A 22,637-nucleotide genomic window follows, 5' to 3' on the forward strand; every position below is an offset into this window, starting at 1 on the left:
AATAAAGATGGGAGGAGAGTATGTCACTTCCCAGAACACAGACAAATGCACGAGACTTACCTTCCATCTGTAGAGTTCGGAGGTTTCTTGTGCCTTGCTTTGTCATCACTGCTATGTTTCTTTTCTTTCCCTGTCACCTCGCCGTAATAAGTCTTGTTGCCGATGCTCCTGGAGAGACCAGAGATGTCAGCATGACCACTCTGCACCCATATACAGTGACAGCTGTACAGCTTGTTGTACACAGACTGAGCATATGTGAATAGGCTAAGTGTGCTCCTGGTGTAACTCTCCTAGAGTCCACTCGAGTCACTGAGACAGAAGCCGACTTAGAAGTTCCCTGGCTGGTTATACCAGCAGAGTACATTTTTAGTCCAGGAGTTTACCTCTCTAAAATGCTAGTTCAGTAGGTAATCTCCAAAGCATAATGATGCATACCAGAAAGCAAAGTAATTGCCAACAGTCCCAATGAGCACCTTTTTTTTGTCTGGTCTCAGATCCACCACCTGTGTCAATACACGTGGCAGTATTCAGGATGACTGCTCTCAATTATCTGCCTCCCTAACTAAAATGCTTCTCCCTAGGAATGAGTTACAGGGCCACGGATTCCATAAGGAAACATCCCTTAACATACATTTTGGCTGGCTAATGGCAAAAGACTGGTTTTCCTCCTATTCAGTCCAAATGGAAGTCTTTCTAAAAGAGCTGGGCCCTATCTGCTATGGTCAGGTCCAAAGTTGTGGCCCCAATATCCACCCAGAGGGGGGATCTGAGCATGAGCAAACCAAACATATTTTTGAAACCAAGAGCTTAATTTATTCCTTAGTGAGTCATTTCAGTACAAGCTTGGTTGTCTTCTACTTGCTCTGTTATCCACAGAGAACGACTAGCACCTCCAGCAGCAAGTGAACCTATCTGCTAGTTGGAGTTGACTCTCCTCCTCCATTGACAGTATGGAGAACCTGGAACAACAAGGAGCTTCTTAGGCACCACAGTCAGTTAGGCACCACAGAGATAACTATCATGTGCCAGTGTTGCTGAAACTTTAATTGGAAAGGTTTCTGAGGGCTAGGAGAGATTTTTTGGTCCAAATTAAAGAGAGAGGAGGAGAAGGAAGTTGTTAAAAGGCACTCAGATGCCAAATAGAATAATTTTATTCCCCATGTACATTGAGGACTTGAATCTTAGCATCCTGTCATCCAAGGACTTGCTCTGTGCTTTGGGGCCATGACCAGTCGCAGATGGAGTATATCATGCGTGTAGTTTTATTTTTCCCAAAGAAATACCTTGATACAGTCCTACTGCAGATTAGCCAGTTTTTGAAATCTCAGACAGCTATCTGAGAACCATTGTCCACCCGGCTGTCAGCATTACTTACATGGTAAAGTTGGAGATGAAGGCTGCAGCTGGGATCTGCATCTCAAACACACCTTCGCGTGCCTCAGATCCGCTGTTCACCATTGTGCATGACACTGTGGTGAAAGCATATCGGGAAATGATTGTGGATTTCACAGTGAATTCAGACATCCGAGGCCTGGTTTCCTGTAGGTATCAAAAGGTTACCTGTTAACACTGACAGCTAGATAACTCGCCCCTTCAGTGTTTCAATGGCTTTAATACTTAATATGCTCAAGCAAATTTCCACCCTATGAATATTAGACTCCCCTATGAAAACCAGTCAACAGCAGGCAAGGTGGCCTTGCCCTCAAAATCTCAGGTGAGCTGCAAAAGGTAAATGGCACTGCCCTTGTTCACGCACAAGAGCAAAGGCCACAGTCATTCTCCGATGCTTGCGAAGGGTCTGGGAAGGATGAGAGCTCTGATTATGCCAGCCTTTATGTTGTGAAACACACTGATAAAATCCACTAGTATCCTGAATTGCACCCTTCAACTCTGACGGTATGAGAGGATCAGGATTAGTCCTTTATGGCCTGGGAAGAGAAGCCCAAAATATATTCCCACAGGGTCCAGAACTGATGTCAGAGAAACTGCTCTGTGGAATGTGCACAAGAGCAGATGTAAGACCACTTGAAAGACTGAGATCTCTGTGTATGAAGCAGCATCTTCAAATTCACACAATCAGATCCGTAAGTTATGTAAACAGAAAAACTGCTGTCAGTGGAGTAGGCTGAGTTCTCCTTTGCTCAGAATCCATCCTGGAGGTCTCAGCCAATGGATGGAAGAGACTTAATAGGAAACACTGACACTGTGACGTCTCAGGCAAAATATTTTAAGCCCACACTGGATTCCTTCCAGCAGAGAAGCAGCAGAGGCTGCACTGAATGACACATGATGTAGCAATGGAAGCTGAAAGCCAATTTCTGCTTCTTGGGAATGTGTTTTTGTGCACAAGTCCTGGGTTGGAGCATTTCTCCAGTCTAACATGATTTTTTCAGAGCAACATCTCCATGGAGCTCAACAGTTTTCTTCCCGGAAGACTTCAGTGTATTTAACCATAAGCGGTCCATGTAAAAAAAGTTTCTGTATGTTGCCTTAAACAGTCAAAGACCGAACCCTCAAAAGCAGAAGGAAGCTAAAGAGTAAAATACATTGCAAATACAGAGCAACTTCACTAAGCCAAATAAACCAAGACTCTTCCTATTGAGGTTGATAAAAAGTCACAGCCACATAAGACTTGTGAAGACAAGAATATGCTCTTCAGCTGCACTTCCAGGCTTTTTTTCTGAACAAAAATCACTTTGACAAATGGCTTAACAATGGGAGCAAGTGGTTGTATGAGTAAGTATGAAATAGGAACATTTCTGCAGTAGCTGATGGCATCAGAAGCAGTAATAAGTGAGCATCCAGCTAACCAAGCTGCTGGGCTAGTGAATTCCAGGCAAGTGGAAGAATGAGGATCTACTGGAAACAAACACAAAACCATCAACAGACTTGGAAATAAAGCCCCCCCTGCCTACACTTTCAGGGCTTGGAAAGACTCTGATAAATGTGTCTCAAATGAACCTAATCGTGATAGATACCTTTAACAGCTGGAGCATGTGTGATGTGCTCTGTGTCCACGATCATCCTGCTTAGCACAGGCTCAGCTCCCATGGAGCACAATGGCAAGAAATTAGCACTTCTAGTCTCTGATTTGCCTCACTGGTTTCAGACGGCTCAGTGCGATGGATCTAGACTAGAACGCATCTGCTTAGATCTAATGTCGCCCCATTAGGCCACTAGTGGCTTTTACTCAATCACTGTTGATTAGAACTAGACCCTGCTGTTCTTAGGACCTTCCCTGATACATAGGCATGGCTTTCCAGTCTCATTATCCTGAAGGTGGAGAGGATAGGGAGTTTTCATCGGAAGTAGTGTTGTAGGAACGTTTCCAGATATAATGAGCTGATGTTTCATTCAGTCTTCCATACCACTAATTGCCTGTGGCATAGCAAGAAGTATAGAGGATTTAATAACAGAAGTAAAAGAAAGAGTCTGAAACTACAGCAAATTCTTTGCTTCCAGATGTCCTGCACCCACTCCCACGTTCTGCATTTCATCGTAAGTTGTGGGTTCAAACATGGTGGACAGCTCAACAGCAAAAGAGGATCAAGCCCTTTGCCTTTTACTTGAGTTACAAGGTGGTTCTGCAGTGACAGATTTCACACAGAGTCTAACACTGTGAATGCAGTGATGGATTTATCTGAAGTCAGAAAGTCTTTAGAATGTGACAGAGGACATGGACTTGTTATGACAAGAACATAAGAATGGTTGTATTGGGTGAGAACAAAAGCAATTCTAACTCTACAGCCTATCACTGGCAGAGATCAATAGTGCATGCTTAGAGAAGAGCGTAAAATCAGTCCAACCTGCACTCATACTACCCAGAAATATTCTCTCAGTTTTCAGTAATTTGTGGCTGAAGGACCTCCTGAATCAAGGATGGTATTTTTGTGCTTAGTAAACCTCTGTGGATTTTTCTTCTATGACTTTACACAATTGCTTTTTGAATCCATGTAAACTTTTAGCATCCCCAACATCATGTAGCAAGGAGTTCCACACCTTAGTGATACTTTATATGAAGAACCACATCGTTTAGGTTTTTTTTCTGAACCTACTATTTGCTGGTTTGAACTGATCTCTGTCGTATCTCTCTCTCCCACTGAACAAGCTCCAGCTCTGATATCCTCACAGACTGAGGAAAACCAAACACAAAAAAGGCATTCAACACCTCTGCCTCTTCCTGGTGGATAGGAGTGGCTGTTGGAGAAAGCAAACACTGAATAAGGGCATCACATACAACTGAAGATGAAAGAACTGATTCATCTTCCCATCCCTGGAAGGGATCTGCCATTCCTTGTATATAGAAAATATAAACGGTGGGGGCAGAGGCAGTTTCCAAACAGGTTGCTAGGTCAGGCTTGGCGGGCAGCCCAAGTTCCAGTCTGCGATTCTTGTGCGTTCCCTGGAGCTCTTGCACAATCCATCAGTGCCTGATGCTCTGAATTACAGCTGCGCAAATGCCTGTTTGTTTTCTCCACTTTTTATTAAGGCCTTCAGAAGATGAGAGGCAGCACAAAGGAAAAAACAAAACAAACCATTTGTTTAATATTATTATTACTGTGATTTATTATCCCTATTAAAAATAAAGCTAGGGAACGCCAAGGCGGCAGATTAGCACACTGCTGTGAGGCAGGTTGGCTGGGTGCTTTATGAAGGTGTCCTGGTGATTATGATGAAGTGGGAGTTGAAATTTTCTTGCCAAACAAATTATTTTATGCTTGTTTACATTAAATGTTTGGAAAGACAGAAGAATGCTGAAGATCAATGAAATACACTCCATGTTTTTACCTTTATCAGTTGCTTTCATCAAAAAAAATTGACTGTATCTCAGATTAGAAGTAACAAACTGGTAATAAGCCTGAGAGTTGCTCTCCTCTAGGCTGCTGATTCAAATCTATCAAAGATCAAAGGGACCAGAAGCTATTAACATGTGATGGCTGCTCAGTGTGTGAAATGAGTTCCTCCAGTTCTCAACTGGGAAGCCCCCATACCTCAGAAAAGCCAGAAAAATAACTGGCCATGAACAGCAATTTCTCTGGCTGCTTCTTTAGCCAAAGTTTTGATCTAAGCCGTGCAATTCTCAGCACAGAAATACAGCCAGACATCACAGATTTGCTGTACATCTCACAATCGCAGGTAAACATCTTAAAGCTTAGGTTCCCATGCCGAAAGAAAGATTGGCTTCCTTCTTTTCTTCCTTTCTTCAGTAAATTTTGGCCTCTGCATCAACAGAGAACAACAGAGATCTTCAAATTTCAAAGCAAACTCTCCCTTTCTCTTCCAATTCAATGACATTTCATCAGGCTTATGTTCACTGTGTGGTTGAGGTTTGTAACATTGGATGTTCTCTCTCCAAATCTGGGGTTGAGAAAATATATTGGGAAGTATTAGAAGAACCTGTACCTGTTGCATTGATCAAAATGAAGATTTTTTTACCTAGAATCTCATCCTACCATCACCCACTGACATAGTTCATTCTTGGGCACACGGATGCACACATAGATATGTATATAGAGCAAATGTGTAATTCCCATGAGGTAAAATAAAGACACGGTGTGATACATACCAGCCTCTGCAAAAATTTGGCCTGTCTTGGAACACGGCGTGCAACCTGCAAAGAGTTAAGGGAGTTAATGGAGCCTAGTCAACTTACAGAAGACATGTCACTTGTTTAAATCCAGACACAGGTTTGTGTGACTGATCACCCATGGCCAGGTTCAAATGTTCCTCTGGTTAAAATTAAAACCTAAATCTCTTCTATATTAACAAACCCACTGATCAAAGCTCAGCAGTGGAATGTGGCTCTCGCAGGCAGGCGAGGAGGTACTGTATGTTTTGCAAATACTACTTGTCAAGAGACCCTCTATATGAAGACAGGAACCTCAGCCTTTAGCCCTAGCCCTGGATACTATGTCTTGGCCCTGGAAGTGTATACCCTTATAGCTTCCTATGGAGTCACACAAAGGCTCTGTGTCACTGTTTTTGCCCTGTTACATGATAAGAAGGGCTGCTAAATGGTCCACAATGCTCATCAAATGTCATGCAGGATCCATCTACATCCTCAGGCGAGTAAAAGCCAAAGCCTGTTCCCCAGTCCAGAAGTGGTCTACGTCCATGCAAGAGCACTCATCATGGGTTACAGACACTGGGCAGGGAGAGGGCTGAGGGCACGACAAGCCCAGTCACCTGAGGCTGTCCTCAGCTCAGCACAGTGCAGCTGCTTTGAGCTTGAGCAGCGACCAGGTTAACACCTAGCACCCATGTGGTGGAGCTTAGCAAGCGCAACCCAATTCTGCTGCACATGTGGGACCTGCTCCAAGGGAGGACTTGTGTAAATTAATGTTACGGCTTCAGCTTTATTGATATTACCTCAACCGCAGATCTGTTGCCTAAAAAGTCTCCCCAGGTACTGTGGATTTATTGCACAGTGACAGAAAAACACTAGTTATGTGCAAAAAGGGAATAAAGATATTTAAACTCAGCCACAGATTTTATTATGAAATGAAGTGCTTCACCTATGACAACGCAATCGCACTCATTGTATCGCCCTTCACAACAACAACTCCTCTGACTTCTTTCCTGCACATCGTGTAAGTCTCAGCTTAGCAACATCTCTAAATCAAATCCCTCCCAAAACGGAGAGTACAAGTCTCTTGTCAATGAGGGGAGCCAAGTGACTTCTTAAAATGTCGGTGAAACTCCAGAGAGCAGAGGAATGCAATGACATTTTTTTACCTGATTTGCCCTTTCTGTTGATTTACACTGAAATAACAGCACTCCTTGCCAAAGAGACTATTTTATGTCTGTTTATATCATGCATTGCAAAGCTAAGGAAAGCCCAATGGAGAAATTAAACAGTCTCCTCTGCTAGAATCCTTTTTTTTTCCTTCTTCATTATTTTAGCCAACATCTTGTAAAATTAGAACCAAGGAAAAACAGCTCCCTCGGGAAATTCTCAATGGAGAGGAGAGGAGAGGAGAGGAGAGGAGAGGAGAGGAGAGGAGAGGAGAGGAGAGGAGAGGAGAGGAGAGGAGAGGAGAGGAGAGGAGAGGAGAGGAGAGGAGAGGAGAGGAATTCTCTGCAGTTTAAATTTTGGAAGAAACTTTCTGTCTGAGTATATTATCTCAGGCAAGTAAAGCACCTCAGGAGCCTGCTGTGAGAGGCTGCAAAGCCTCCATCACTGTAGGTTCTTCAGAACAAGCCAGACAACTGTCTGTGAAGTTGATCCTGCTTGGAGCAGAGGCAGGGATGAGAGATCACTGATTCCCAGGACTTTTTTTACTAAAGGATTACCTTTTGGAACAAATCCACCTGTCGTCCTCTATGGAACGATCACAATGGTTTTTACTGATTAATTGGTGAAACTGGAAATTTGGTTACTGGTTTTATCTTTCCCCACCACACACCAATTTTGTTTAATTGCTGATTTGCATAAGAAGGTGTTGTATGACTTGACTCCTTCAAAAGCTACGTTCTGAAGTCTTGAGGATAGCACATAGACATCAGTGACTAGCTAAGGATCATCACATAACAGTATTCTGTTTGCTAGGACTTCATGACTACTGCCAAAGCACTACTGCAGGGTTTATAATACTGATCAGTCCATCGAAGTGTTTTGAACCAGCCAGCTTCACTAGCATCATCTAATGGAACAATTTACAAGTTCCCATCAACCTTTCTCTTTAGGGACTTCAAAAGCACTCATTAAAGCCCAATAATTGCTAATAGTGACCCCATAGCTGTTGCCATCTGCTAGTCTTAGCATGGTATACAGACAATAAGCTGGACAGTAGCAACCCAACTACCTGTGACGAGCTGTCCAGAAGAACTACCTCTACCTAATAACTAGCAACCTTGTCAACTACCTTAGCAGAGTGGTCAATCATTGGATGAGCCAACAAGTAATCCACACGCATTGCAAATACAATGATCCTGCAAACACCTGTGTCTACTTGCCTTTGTGTAGGAAGATCCTTCTAGTTAAACAGCCTTATATGCTCTCCAGAATTAGTTAGAGATTTGCTTATAGGGGATGTAGTATGTTGATCTAGGGAAGCACTTGCCTCTTCTTAACCTGGCTCATGTGTTCGGTGAGGATGGACAGATGTCCTCTTCTAGATCTGGCTGTCCCAGGGGACTAGATCACCACCTCTATTTATACATCACTGCTTTCCTGTTGCAAGTTACTGCTACCACTCATCTGCCAGCAACACAGCTCCTATGAAAACACCCTTATTTGCCTCAAGCAAGATCAGCCAGGTTACTTCAACACTGTGAGCCAGTTGCTTGAGCTTCGCAACTGATTTTCCCCCTACAGCAGATAAGTGAGTGTTCCCAGATACCACTCCACTGGCAGAACAGTGGTGGAGATATTCTCTTCCACTTGGACAGGTGGGTCTGCAAGACAATGTCGGTTTGTGGCTGAATTCCCCAAGAAGGAATATGTGTTCACAGTAATCAGGATCGACAACAAAGTTGCCGAGGTCCTTGTACTGGAGAGAGATGGACACTTCTGGAGAGAAATTATTCCCATTCTAGCATGGGTGGGATGAGCAACTGAATGACCAATTCTGAGCTGGGTACAGATACATATGAAGAGTCTCACTCCTCCTGCTTATCGTATGGCAGAAGATGCCAAATACAGGCATCTTCTGACGTTTTAGACACGCTAGGGTACCCCACCTAGCCTCTAGCAAGACACAGGTCTTCCACAGGTCCTGCATTATATCTGCCAGTTCCACATGGGTATACTACAGAGGCTCTCAGATCTGATCAAATTTAGATAACTGGTTGATGCCCTAAGTGACCCAAAGCACACAGGATAGCTGGTATGGACCTGAAGGATGTGAGCACAGATCTGAAGCTCAGCCTTTTAAATCACAGCCTCCCAAAACAGTACCCAAACTCTCTTGCTAACTTGCAAAAAGTTCATTGCCCTTTCAGCGGTATTTCCCCAGAAAATCTAAGCCATACAATGATACAACGTAACAGCCCTCACTTGCAGAATAAATTTTTTTTTCTCTCCTGCTCAAGAAGCATTTTACAAGCTGAAACTCATGTGGTTCATTTCATCCAGCATGAGTTAAAAATCAAGTACAGTAAGACTAAGACCATAGGCAGAAAAACTTTCCTCCGAGCCTGAAATACTCTGAATTACTCAGACTGGCGCATGGCCAGGACACTGCATTAACTCTCTTGTCCCTGCGAAATGCCGCGTTAGCACAGCTCTCGGGATGTCGGCTTTGAACCCAACCCCAGGCAGGAGCACCCAGAACAGGAGGGTGCCAGTGCTCTCCTGGCTTAGCACCTCCAACAGCTGCCTTGCTCGTTGGTAGCAGCCTCCCACAGAGCTGAACTGCTGCCGCAGCCATGGGCACGCTGCAGGGACGGGTGCAATAAATGCAGTTTTAGCAGGCTGCCTTGCGTGTCAATACGATGGTTAAGAGGGGACAAGCCAGCCCTGGCCACCAGATGCTCCCGAACGACGACCGCCTTAAAACCTACTTGCTCCATGATGCTGTAGTCTGCCAGCAGCTTCTCTTCCAGGTACCTTGCCATCAGCTCTGAATCGGGCTGCCCCGCCGAGGTGGAAAAACCCCAGCAGAGCCACAGCCAAAGGATCATGGTGGAGGGGGGGCACTGGCCAGGGCTCCCTGCCCAGCAGGTGAGAGGAAAGCCCCGCTGCCTGCAGCTGCTCCCTGCGCTGCCGGACGGGCTGCGAGGAAGCTGACGGGAGGCGAGACGACCCACCCTCTTCTCCTCCTTCCCAGCTCGGGACCGGCCCCTTTTCCACTCTGGGCGGCTTCCCATGCTGCCAGGGGCTGCAGGGGATCCTTCCTTGCAGGGTTTCCATCCTGCGGCTACTCCCCTCAGCCGGGGGTCCTGTGGGCCGCCAGGCACGAGCCACCGCCATGCCCCTCTCAACGCCGCCGTCAGCCTCAGCCCCCATCTCGCCTCGAGTGGCGGAGAGGGGTGGTGCTGGGGGTCCCTGAGGCGCTGCCGCCTGTCGTTTTGGCACCAGCAGCACCCCAGCCCCGTGGTGGCCCTCGGCGGGGGGGGGGGGAAGGCTGAGGAGACATTTCCTCCACCTGGCTGGGCGCTGAGGCAGGGTCTAAGATGGCTGCTGTCACACGGTGCCCCCCTGAGGGGCTGGTGCAAGTGCCCGTGGGAGCTGGAAGGATGCGCTGGGCTGGGTGTCTCTTCACGGGGTCAGCCATGGCATCAGGCAGGCCTGTACTGCTTACACCGCAGTCCATATTAAAAAGCACCCTCCTACCCACCCCCTTATGGAGCACAATTCAAGGACACACTTCAAGGCTGGGGCTTTACCAAGGAGTGGTAAAACCCTCTGGTTTCACCTCTCTGAAGGGACACCTTCTCCTACTCCCCAGTCTGGAGAGCCCTGGTTTGTTTGTGAAAGCTGCCCTGGGGCCTGCCGTCCCGGAGCAGGGCAGGGCTCCCTCCACACCCTCACCTTGGCACCCCGCCGGGCAGCCAGGTGCGTCCCCACCGGCAAGGACGGCCAAGACCCATGCTTTCACCCCTCTCTCTTATCATCTGGGCCCCGTTTCTCAGCTGGGCAAAGCTGGGGTGAGCCTTCCCTCCCTTTCCCAGAGGCAGAGCCCTTTCCTCCCCAACCAGCCCCAGGGCAAAGGTGGACGCTGGCTGGGCAGGCTGGGTCCCCACCGCTCAGCTGCCAGGGACATTCCTCCAGGCACGGCCGTGCCAGCTGGCATGGACCAGGCACGTCTCATCCCCAGGCGTTCCTGAACTTGCATCTGCAGCGCTTACCTAACCCCAAATCAGACACATTTACTACTTCATTCTTCTATGCCAGCAGTAACTTCTTAAATCCAGCAGACCCAAATTTCTTCTCTTTTTGTTTGGGTTTTTTTTTTTTTTTCAGGTGCTAGGTACTGCATGCACAAACCTGTCAGGTTTCAAACCACTGTATTTTCTTTTTCCTTTCCAGCTCTGGGTCATTAGGGACTGAAGCTGTTTTGCTTCATCTCCGGTCCATGGCAGTGACAGTCCAGTGAGTGGATCAATGTCTCCTGAGCCTTGCTGGGATGTATAAAAATACCCTTGGGCCACCCAAGTTTCTCCTTCTGGACAGATATGCGTGCACCCACCTGAAAGCATATGTCCACTAAGAGCATATATCCTGGGACCATTATGCCCTCCAAACCTAGCATGTGTAATGGAAGAGCAGGAAGGGGCTTGCTCCCCATTGAGAAGGGAAGAGGGGAGCTGGAGATGGAGTAAAGGGAAGAGGCAGCAAGGTCAACACCTTTGGAACGCCACTTTAGCAAATCAGTGGCTCAGACTTAGGCTGAGGCCACACCATGTTCACACACAGGCCCCTTCTGGCATTGCCAGCAGGAGGGAAGGAATCAAAAGCCTGGCCAGCCCTTCTCCCACTGGGACCAGTCCACCACTGGCAGGTACAAAGGCCTCTGGAGTGGCCACATCCCTGATGGGAGCTGCAGAGCTGGGCAGCACTGCAGGGAATGATGAAGGGCTTATGTGGCTGGAGAAGAGAAGATGGTGGGAGAAAGCTGGAGGGAGGCTGGGGCAGGATGCATCAGGCCCCCAGAGACACCCCAAATGGTTGCTGTGCTGATCTGGTCCCTGCCAGAAGATAGTCAAGGCATTATCTTCAGCTCCTCACCATTTCAAAGGGAGATGGAAGAGGGTTCAACCATCCAGTTGGGAATCAAGAAAGACTTCAAAGCAATGGTTCAGGCTGAGACCTGGTTTAAGGACATACAAAAAATAGTTTGAAGTATTTTTCATCTGGGTCCAGTTTGTTTCAGCTCCTGCATGTCTTGTCTAGCTCAGACACAGAAGTGCACTGGAGTAGCATGAGAAGTAGGGCTGCAGCCTCCTGTGCCCTCACTACTGACATTAGGGTGGGCTGCTCCTCAACCTGCTCTGTCCATGTTTCACTAACCAGGGGACACAGATGAATAAAAGTCTTGCAGCATATGCTTAGAAATGCTGGAAATGGGCATTTAAAACAATACATATAGGATGATTTTCCTACTGTTTTGGAAAACCTAGAGGAAACCAAGGCACCCCTGTAAAAGCAAATGAAAACTACCCTGCTAACCGTAGAGGCAACGGTAGTTCCTGAGCAGGAAGGGGAGATGTTTGCCAGTCTGAAATAACCATTGGGCAGTCAGGAGGCATTTGGAAAAACATCCAAATCTCACCGGCTATCACTCTTTGCCTCCCGATCAGTATTCAGCTTGTTTCTACCGCCACTCTGCTTCTCCCATTGCACAGGTGAGGAGCTGAGGGCCAGAATAAATCAAAACAGTGAGACAGTGCGAAGGTATTGCAATAAAGCTGATCCTAAGCACATCTGGTGAAAGGAGGATATTCAGACCAAAACAGGACCCTAGAGCAGGTACAGGATAACAAACAGGCATGAAAGAATGAGCTGGGAAAAGCACTGCCCTTCCAAAGTGATTAGGAGCAGCCAGTTCTGCTCATGCTCTCCTCAGCAAGGGCACATAAGGACACGGCACGTAGCTAAATAAGACCAAGGTGTGTTTTAACATGGTTCAGATGCGGTTAAGTTTGGTGATTGAACATTAAGCCCTGGGGTTTTGATTGTTCACGTTATCCCCTCTTCCCCCTCCTTGGAATAAGGTCTCCTGATTTTGGGGGGAACATGGCAGGCACTGTTCTGGGGATGCCGTTGGAGACCGAGATAAGCAATTACTCAGGTGTGTTCACATTAGACATGTTTGATGCTGACTTTTGCCGACTTGGCAAGATGAGCAGCTGTTCTTTGGGTGGGAGCTCAGCAAATTAAATTGCCTGGCTTGCCTGCGGCCAGCATGAGCAGAGACACTGGAGAAAGGCATGATCTAACAGCTGAGCTTCCACACACATTTCGCCTGGAACAGATCACATTATGTCAAGGAATCTCTCTGTGTTGACATACAAACACATGCACCTTGGTGATGCTCTGCCTTCACACATCTGCATCCCCCTGTTTTTCCATGCAAGGCTCATGGGCAGGACCAGTCTTCCTCATTTTCACTGTATTGGTTAAATAAACCCTGTGGGGAGTGTTGAAGCTAAAGAAAATGTTGGCACCTTCTAGCTCAAGAGCAGGAGTTTTCCAGACTCCAGACTGAAGCTGAGGGAACAAGATCAGAGCTGCATTTGGTCATAACATCAGTGCCATGGCTGCATGGATCCATAAATTAAAGATTTCCAGTTCTCTCTTCTTCTAGGTAGAAGAATGGGACACCAGACACCCACCTCATGCAGAGGCACCTACATTAAATGCCCAACTAGAAGCGTCTGAACCAGGGACTAAATCTACACAAAGCACTCACAAACTGTAGAATTTAGTGGCATTCAAAGCCAGCAATTTGATCAAGCAATTGGCAAGAGTCCCAAAGGGTTACACAGGCACAGACATAGATAAATGTCCAGAGGCAAAATTAATTATGGTGAAGTTCAGGGAATTACATTAAATATTTTATTTCAGGTCTTAATCTAATGAATCTCCTCTGAAACATCTGGATACGACCTGATGGTCCCCAGTTCTGACACTATTTGGGAGGTGCCTGTGTTCCTGAAAGGGCTTTTCTGGGGTCCCTGTCACTGCTGATCTCCACATTGCCATTAGCTTTGTGCGCCATGGCCCAGCAGAGCATTTCAGAACTTCAAAATCTGGTATTGTTCTGATTCAGGATGAAAATTTTAAATATGCCCGAATTCTCTGCCAAAGGTCCTCGGTGCTGGGGATGTCTGAGTCTTTCTGGGGGTCTTCTGTGAAAACATGCTTTGAAGAGGTCATCTGGTCAGACAGCAGGTCTCCAGGTCCTAATACGTGAAATGGCTCTGTTGAACGCCAGTACGAAGAGATTAAAGTTGAAGCAACAAGAAACCCTGTTTGGTATGTCCACATATAGTTTCCCAGAATGACTGGTGTGTAGTGGGATGAATGTCAGGGCAGTAGGCACTTCGTGCAAGTGTGCCTTGCAGGTACACCCTGTTCTTGCCTGGATCACTGGAAATTTTCAGATAAAAAAATCAGTTTGGGAAAGGGAAACTGGCTATCTCATAAGACACAGAAATTGTGAGCATTAACTTGGTGCAAGCCAAGTTAACACAGTTTAATTATTCTGAGGGACAGACTCTGCCCAGCAGTAACTCCAAGTGCTTCGAGGAGGACAGTGCATGAAAACATCCTTCCAGAAGAATCCCAACCATGGAGGGGACTAGTCATGAAACAGCCCAACTGACACATACCACAAAACATCTTACTGAAATCTTGTCCTCCCCATGAAATTCTGGGGAAGTTCACCTAACCTGATAGCACATGGTAGAGCTCTGAGCATCCTCAGCGCTTGTTCCTCCCATATATTTTTTGTACCTTCTCCTTGAGAAATTTCAGCTTTTTGGACTCTTTTGGACAGTATATTTGAGCAGTTCGTGCCATCTAGTGGTCACACTGATTTCCCAATCTTGTTATTTTTACCAAAAAAAAATAAGCCACATTTGGTGGTTATGAGAGAACTGAAATTAGGAGTCACAAAATTAATGTTTGAATTAAATTATATTCTAAAGGGACTTTTTCATCTCGTCAGAGCAGCAGTGATTAGCTTCTCGGTCCAGTGTCCTAGATACTTCCAGAACAGCTATATCTTAAGCTTTACGTTTCTGATGAGAAAGGACTGGTCACTCTGAGCTAGTGAACAGAACTCGGCTTACATGGAAAATTCAAGCTATAGTAGATACTGTCAATGCAGCAAAGACTGGGTGCCCTATGCCTGCTGCTCTCGCAGTCCTGGATAAGCCCTGTCATAGCCATAGCTCCGACCGCACTCATGGAGGTGTTCCTAAGCTAACTTTAAGGTTGCTAACTTAAATACTGCTAGGACTACAGGCACACAGCACTGAGCAAAATCCACCTAAGAGGCTGAGTAAACACTGAGTCCAAGGTATATGGTTAGATTGTCAGTCCCTTGACTACATGATTTAAAGCCAACTTGGATGTTTTATGTACTGCAGAGCTGTAAGCCAACCTCCTGTTTGAAGCAGCGTGCCTGGGATCTTAATGCTGAGATTTCCCTCTGCTCAAAAAGCCTACAATGGTGATAAATGAAGAGCAGCTCACTTCAGGAGGTAGGAGTCATTTGATGAAGCGTAGATGTCCTCCTCTGAGCTCTCTGGACTCCCTATATTGTACATGGTGTGAATTAGAGCCAGCAAGGGCAGGATTCATCCCATTCTATGATGCAGCAGATAACTGGAGTCAGGCACCAGATGGTCAGAAAAAATCTATCTATTTCCATGGACTAAAAAGGGAGACAAAGATGTACAGTAGGGTAATCCCATCCCTCATTATGGGATTCTATCCCATCGTTATGTTACTTTGGTCAACAGCTGGCTGAATATGAGCCAGCAGTGTGCCCAGGTAGCCAAGGCCAACAGCATCCTGGCTTGTATCAGGAATAGTGTGGCCAGCAGGACTAGGGAAGTGATCGTGCCCCTGTACTCGGCACTGGTGAGGCCACACCTCGAATCCTGTGTTCAGTTTTGGGCCCCCCACTACAAGAGGGATATTGAGGGGCTGGAGTGTGTCCAGAGAAGGGCAAGGAAGCTGGTGAAGGGTCTGGAGCACAAGGCTGATGGGGAGCGGCTGAGGGAACTGGGGTTGTTCAGCCTGGAGAAAAGGAGGCTGAGGGGAGACCTCATCGCTCTCTACAACTGCCTGAAAGGAGGTTGTAGCGAGGTGGGGGTCGGTCTCTTTTCCCATATAACAAGCCATAGGACAAGAGGGAATGGCCTCAAGTTGCACCAGGGGAGGTTTAGACTGCATATTAGGAAATTTTTCTTCACCGAAAGGGTTGTCAAGCATTGGAACAGGCTGCCCAGGGAAGTGGTTGAGTCGCCATCCCTGGAGGTATTTAAAAGACATGTAGATGTGGTGCTTAGGGACATGGTTTAGTGGTGGACTTGGCAGTGTTAGGTTTATGGCTGGACTCGATGATGTTAAGGATCTTTTCCAACCTAGAATCCTAGTTCTATGATTCTATGATTATTGAAAAACCCTGCTCCCATCCTCCCCATTCTCCTCCTGTACACTCCCCTCCTCTGTGCACATCACTTACCCTCACCTCCATGGGAAGCTGCAACACAGAAGATGATTTGGAGCAACATAGGGGAGGGGAAGACTGGCGAGGTCATGCCGTTTGGGCCTGAGGGATGCAGAACTGCTTATCGAGTGACCTCTGCAGTCAGAAAACTGTCTGTTCAGGAGAAGCAATGTTGCAGGCTCTACGTGTGCACCATCTGAGAGCTGAACCAGAGCATACGGAGAAAGTAATAAATAGAAGTAATAAATAGGTGATGTGGGGAACCACCGTGTGGATGGATCAATGCAAAAGCAAGATGCACGTGCTGTGAAGGCTGTGTACCAGTTTGGGTACAGCCTACAGGCTCCTAAGCTTTCTAGCAAATCTGGAGCTATGTCATCTCCAAGTTCAAGATCCAGGATTGCCCAAAACATTGTGGGAGAGGGCAAATCAGGACTAATTATTCAATACCTTTTCCAGCATAACATCTGTGAAACTGTATACGGAGCTATCATGTGACAAGTTCAAAGTGATCAAAAGGCCATGGTTCGTTCTGTGTATAGTTAAGGTGTGGAACTTCTCACAGGATGCTATGAATGCTAATTTTTTATCCAGTCTCTTCAGAGGAGATGATAGGGTTTTTGGAAAATAAATTAACTGAGGACTGCTAAATAAAAGGAAACCATCTCCTGATCAGGATGTACTATAGCTACAAGTAGCTGGAGACTAGGCGTGTCCTTGGAAAATACCTTACCTGCTTGCTCCAGTTCTTATGTTCTCCCCTAAGCACCTTTGGCAGCTCTTACATGGCAGTGAGCTGAAAGATCACTATTCTGCTTGGGTTCCTTGTGAACCTCTGAAGGTAGTTTCAGGTCTCAGCCTGAGAAACAATCTATTGAAAAGATGGAGGAAGGATGTGTAGCAGCAGACTGGTGCGGCAGAAATCTTTTACTGAAACATCGAAACATAACGTAACAGGGTAAGATGACAGAATATAATTAATATAGTTTATAATATAATATAATATAACTTAATATAATCTTGGCTGCTGTTTTGTCCTTGGGTTCACATAGTAATTTTCCATTGAGGTTGCTCAGATGTCTGCAAATTTCCTTTCTTCTGGGAAGAGTGGAAGGGGTACGCCAGCTCCTTTTGCCAGAAACCTGCTTCCTCCCTTCTTTTCCCCTTTTGCTTTACTGGCTTACTTTATGCCATCTCTTGAAGTACCCAAAGAGGCAGGGAGGCCAAAACAGTTTCAAAAGCACTCAGGAGCTGTACAACATGCATCTGAAAATACCATCAGATGTTTTCACATGACTAACTTTGAAAAACTAGAACTATCCCACCACCAGCTATGATCCTTTCCCAGCCGGAGTGGAAAAGGGTATTTGTATGGGTCAGGATCCAGCCCAAAGGTCTCTGCCAACCCCTGTGAGATAGCTGGGTGGGATGACCCTTGGAGAAGCACAATGTTGCTGCCTCTATCACTCTGAGAACCAGTCTTCACCTCATTTACTATAAACAAATAAGCTAGGAGTGAGTTCTTGCTTTGATCTTTCAAAATTTTGGATACTCCAAGGTCTGTGCCTAGCAGGAAATTAGTCAAACATCATGGGAAGCTACAAAAGCAAGAAGTGAGCCTATCCAAGCCTGAGCTGTTATCGAGGGCAGAGGCAAGTGAAGACACTATTTGGATAACCCTTGCTCAGGCACCACAGCTCAGACTTACGTTGCAAGGCAAATATTTACCTATGGCCTAAACAAAGTCAGCGTTTCAAAACTTTGTTCAAAATACTGCATAACCCTGAGCTGTTTCCTTGAACTTGTCTCAGAGAAGGAAAGATCTTGTGTCTAGTACCTATGCGGGCTGTTCTCAGGAGACAAGCAGGAAGAAAATGAAGCATCTGCTCTGCTTCCTGGTTTTGTTCCTCATTTCTGGAGTAGGAAGCTTTGATCTTGTTATCGACGAAATCCCAGATGTGAGTATTTCCAGGCAGGGCCTAGGTGTCCCTTCCTTGCTGAAGTCAACATCGAAGCTGCAGCTGGCTTCAGTGGGAGCAGAATTGGGTCACTGCTTCACAGTTCTGCTTGTATCTCATTAATTCTCTTCTACTTTTAGCTGTAAATGGGATTATTCTGATAACGGGTTTTCACCTGTCATTCGTAGTGTTGCTTTTTTTAGTATTATTAAAGTTGGGATAGTATGGGCATAACTCCAAGTTTCTTTTCAAGCAGGATTCATATTTTTACCTCAACTTTGCCTTTGCTGGTGGTTTTAACCTTTAAACCTTCAAGTGGGCTTCTATGCTCAGGCTTTCAGCATATTTTATATCCTGTTTCCCTGAAATAAGCAGAAACAGAGCACCTAGATATCTTTGTGGATGGGGTCTGCTGTATGAACCACTATGAATTTCAGCAAAGCTTCTATGGACTCAGGTTTTTGTTAACAGGAACTCAAATATGGAGTTAAGGTCCTGTTGACCGTACATTCCTCAGCAGAGGGATGAGATAATTTATAGAAGAGTTTGTAATTGCTGAGGATAATACGATGATGAAAAGAAGTACAGTTAGAGCTTCGACTCTGAAGCTGAGTCCAAATTTAAACCCCCAGACTCAGGTGAACTTAGATTTGGGCATCTACACCCATTTCCACGTTGCCATATTGCAATATTTCTGTGAAATCAGCAGGGATGGTGTGAAGCTTTCTTTTTCCTTTGCAAGATTAACAAAAAGAATTAGTGAGCAGGGATATCCTCTTTTTCTATCTTCTTACAGCACTTTTCATGACACAGAGAGATTTTTATCCTGAGTTTGTAATTCCCAGGAAAAATATTCCAGACCTGTGCTCCTTTCTAACCATAGATGCCATATCAGTTTAACGTCAATGTGCTTAAACAATTTCAGTTAATTTTGTGCAAACCTTTTTGTGTATGCTATCATATAAGTTGGAGAGCAACTCATAAACTTAAACTTCTTCATTGCCATAAATTAAACTTCTAACAAACTTTAATTAAGAGTATTGCTGTGGTATAAGAACCACGCTTCTAACTGAATCAGTGCAGCTTTGCACTTGGAAAACACCTGATGTTCCTTTGCTATCAATGGGACAAATTTAGTTCTCAGGTGTATTAGTATAAAACCAGAGACACTTGGTTTGAGCAGAAATTCTCTGAACTTGCTGGTTTAAGTGAGATCAGTATCTGAAATGGTGTAGTTACCATGGCTGGACCCATCCTGATGATAATCTGCCTCTTGCTCTTTATGGGCATTTCAGTGTGTTAAATATTACTCATTTTAGAAGGAAAGGTTGTAAAACGATAGTAAAGGTCATGGTCTTAAAAGAGTATATAGACCTAGTTGGCCACATATGGAAACTGAACATGTGAAGATGCAGCATTTTGGTCTCAAGTGGTTTGCACCTTTGCTCCCCATTTGCACCAAGGGGAGCTAAATTCTCTTTGGAACTCGATTAGTGCTAATCAATAATAAATCAAGTGATAAACAGTAAGGCAGCAGCAACACCTCTTTCTTTCTTTCTCTTTCTCCTCTAGGAAGTGGAAAACCTGATTGACCTAGAAATTGATGGATTTCCATCAAGCTCCAAGACGAGAAATGGCAGGTTCCAGGTACAGTACCCAGAAATGCTTAAAAAAATAAAAGGGAATCAAGAATGCCTGGAAGCTCTCTCCAAGCAGCCTGTTCCATGTCAAGGGTTGTGCATGTGCAGTCAGGTGGGACCAGCAGGTCCTTATGTGCATTGAGACCTCCATATCTCTTGTTGGGATAAGAACTACTACTATCCTTTACGTGGTACCTGGCAAAACAAGGCTTTGTTCCATATCTGAGCTCCTACGGACCTTAATACAGATGCTAAACAATGGAGATACTTCTCTGTGTAACTTCACTTGTGGGAAGAATCCCCTTGATACTGGTGGGGCTTTTCCATGAGAAAATGGAAAAGGACTTCAGACACTGGCAATGTAGGCTGAAACCTTTCAGTCCCGCAGGTAGTCCATTCATTCATATTTAACACAGGTCAAAAGAGTGCAGCACAGTGTCACATGGGTAATGAGCTGGTGGAGTCTGAGACCAGGGAAGAAAGTTTGTTTCCAGCATGCTGATGGGTTGCAGATTATTATAGTCTGTCGGCTTTTGAAACAGAAGCATTTAAAACAGCATTGCAGGAGGTTTCTTGTGTTTTACGCAGTAGTAATTAACGATAATAATCATGAAATCAGTTGTTTGAAGGTATTAACTTTTATTACACTGCATGAAAGAAACGATGATCAGAGTGGACCATGTCCTCCACCAAAGCTCTGGTGCTGCCTTTCTTGAGCTTGTTCAGTATAGTGGAAACAAAAGATCTTCTGGAGTAAAGCTGGATTTCCCAGCATCTTTGAAGTTAAGCACAGGCAAACATGATTCTTCTTTATCCTAAGGCTTTTTGAAAGGGGCCTCACACAGAGTGTAAATGTAACTTATTGACACCTAAATCCCTCATTACACTGCCAGAAAAATGGAAGATTTTAGCACAAGTATGAATCAAGCCAGCTCACATTTGCCAGACCAGTATTTAAATAATTTAATCATGATCTAAGCAGAAATCCTCTCTAGCAGCACTTCTTCAGGGCATCATTTCTTTCCAACATGTCTGTATTAGTGCCATATGTATTATGTTGCCTCTGTTCCCCAACATTCCGGATACATAGTGGTATAGACATATGCATGCAGTAATTTGCAATTCTACTAGTGGTTTTATTATACCAGTTATTCCTTATATTCTCATATATTATTTCCCATCCTTTACCTATCAAATGAGTCTTTGCAAACCAGCAGAACTATGATCTCAGCTATAGGATGAGCTACCCTTACGTCAGTTGAGTCATGATAAAATATTAATAAACGAGATTAAACTGAACTACGCGAAACATCTTGACACAGTAGCTCTTGGCCAACAGCAGGCACACAGTTACTGTTAATCACTAGAGGAAGACTGTCTTCCAAATTATTGTTTTAGCACTATGTTTTTCTACAGTGAGGGAACTAGTCCATTGGCAACAAGACAACAGAACTCCTCTGCAGACCCTACTGATTAGCTCTAAATAGAAAGAATTGTTTTCTAGGTCCAGATCAGGTATTCTGGTGAAAAATATTTGCTCCTGAGACATTCCAAAAAGACTGTGTCTCAGGTATGTGAATAGTCCTCATGACCACAAAACCAGAGCACCCCATGGGCTGGAATGCAGGTAACCTTGTGAACCTCTACATGAGGGTGCACTGCCGTTATCTCTGTTTTGGAGACAGATAATGGAGCTTGTGTCTAGACTGTGAGGCGGGATGTTCTGTAGCATGTCTCCCAGTCTTGGTCCTGATCTCCGGCTGTCCAGAGCCAGGTGAGATCACACCTATTCCCTTACCGCTCTGCCTGCCTGGTTACCTTTCCATGAGAATCAGCACAGGAAGGAAATATGGAAGGAGAGAGAGGGTGGAATCAGCTGGCTGGAGAGGCCCCCAGCTCCCAGGGTATAAATGCAACCAGAGAGACTAGGGTCCATCTGCAGCACTGTGAAGACAAACTCTGCCAAGCCTTAGGTTTGAAATTGCTCTTCTTGCACCTCACAGTAAGGGTCATGCTCCCCAAAAGGATTCTGAAGAGCCTGCAAAGAAATTGCAGTGTATTAAAAACTGCTTAGGAAATGACTCACGTGAAAACAAGTGAATCTATGAGGAAACAGCACCTCAAAGAACTGGGAGGACATGTCAGGTAGATCTCATCTTCTTTATAGTTTCTCATGCTGGGCATCTGCTTTTCAACTTTCTCCATGTCCCAGTAGAAAAGTAATTTCCTTCAAATGCAGTATAACATCTCTGAATATGCTTTCCTTGTTTTACTAAGTCACACCTCAGAAGTAGCCTGTGGACTGCAACTTGAAAGCAAAGGTAACCTAGGCATCCCATAGATGACGTAAAAACTGCAATCTCTGGTAACGTGTTACCTCTTGTAATGCGTTCCTCCCTTAGACACCATGGCTTCTTCCTCCATGGACAGGACAGGAGGAGTCAGGGCCAGCAGCCCTGGATAAAAGTTGGCTTGAAGTACCCAATATTTTCTTGCATAGTACTTGCAACATTCATGCACAGTGATTTGAACAAAGATCATTATGGAGGGCTAAATATCCATAGCCTGCACAGATGTCAGAAGATGGGTCTCAGTACCTGAAGATAGGGCCCAGCATCTGTCAAGACCAGACCCTTAAAACAGTTCCTCCACCTAATTAACAATTTGCCACACATTAGATATTGCACAAGATACTGCTTCTAAGCAGTGCAGCCATCCCCAGATCTGGATGTGGTTTAAAGGCAAGGATGGGCCATGAATCCTCATGCCAGAAATGGCACGAGTCTCGTGTGCCACAGAAGTCCCTACAAAGCCCACGTTCTCAGTAACCACACCAGCGTTCAAAGCTGAAGTATAGTTACCTACAGCTCTGTCCTCCTGACCTGATGGAGTGGCTGCCCTCTGCAACCTTT

General features: G+C 45.3%; 2 protein-coding genes across 2 annotated transcripts in view; one reads left to right on the top strand and one right to left on the bottom strand.

The window, feature by feature from the left end:
- The window catches only part of ITIH5 (inter-alpha-trypsin inhibitor heavy chain 5), a 48,765-nt gene extending 39,141 nt beyond the window's left edge, over nucleotides 1-9,624 (bottom strand). Inside the window, exons 1-4 of the mRNA XM_075519325.1 lie at nucleotides 9,505-9,624; nucleotides 5,567-5,611; nucleotides 1,376-1,539; nucleotides 61-168 (exon numbers count right to left, since the gene is read on the bottom strand). Of these exons, the coding sequence (XP_075375440.1) occupies nucleotides 61-168; nucleotides 1,376-1,539; nucleotides 5,567-5,611; nucleotides 9,505-9,624 (437 nt within the window). The remainder of the gene's footprint in view (nucleotides 1-60; nucleotides 169-1,375; nucleotides 1,540-5,566; nucleotides 5,612-9,504) is intronic.
- Nucleotides 9,625-18,001: 8,377 nt separating this feature from the next.
- Nucleotides 18,002-22,637, top strand: part of ITIH2 (inter-alpha-trypsin inhibitor heavy chain 2) — a 28,767-nt gene continuing 24,131 nt past the window's right edge. Inside the window, exons 1-2 of the mRNA XM_075519450.1 lie at nucleotides 18,002-18,085; nucleotides 19,658-19,732. Coding sequence (XP_075375565.1) covers nucleotides 18,002-18,085; nucleotides 19,658-19,732 — 159 coding nt within the window. The remainder of the gene's footprint in view (nucleotides 18,086-19,657; nucleotides 19,733-22,637) is intronic.

Source organism: Mycteria americana, chromosome 1, assembly GCF_035582795.1.
Source record: "Mycteria americana isolate JAX WOST 10 ecotype Jacksonville Zoo and Gardens chromosome 1, USCA_MyAme_1.0, whole genome shotgun sequence".
In the NCBI taxonomy this organism is placed as follows: domain Eukaryota; kingdom Metazoa; phylum Chordata; class Aves; order Ciconiiformes; family Ciconiidae; genus Mycteria; species Mycteria americana.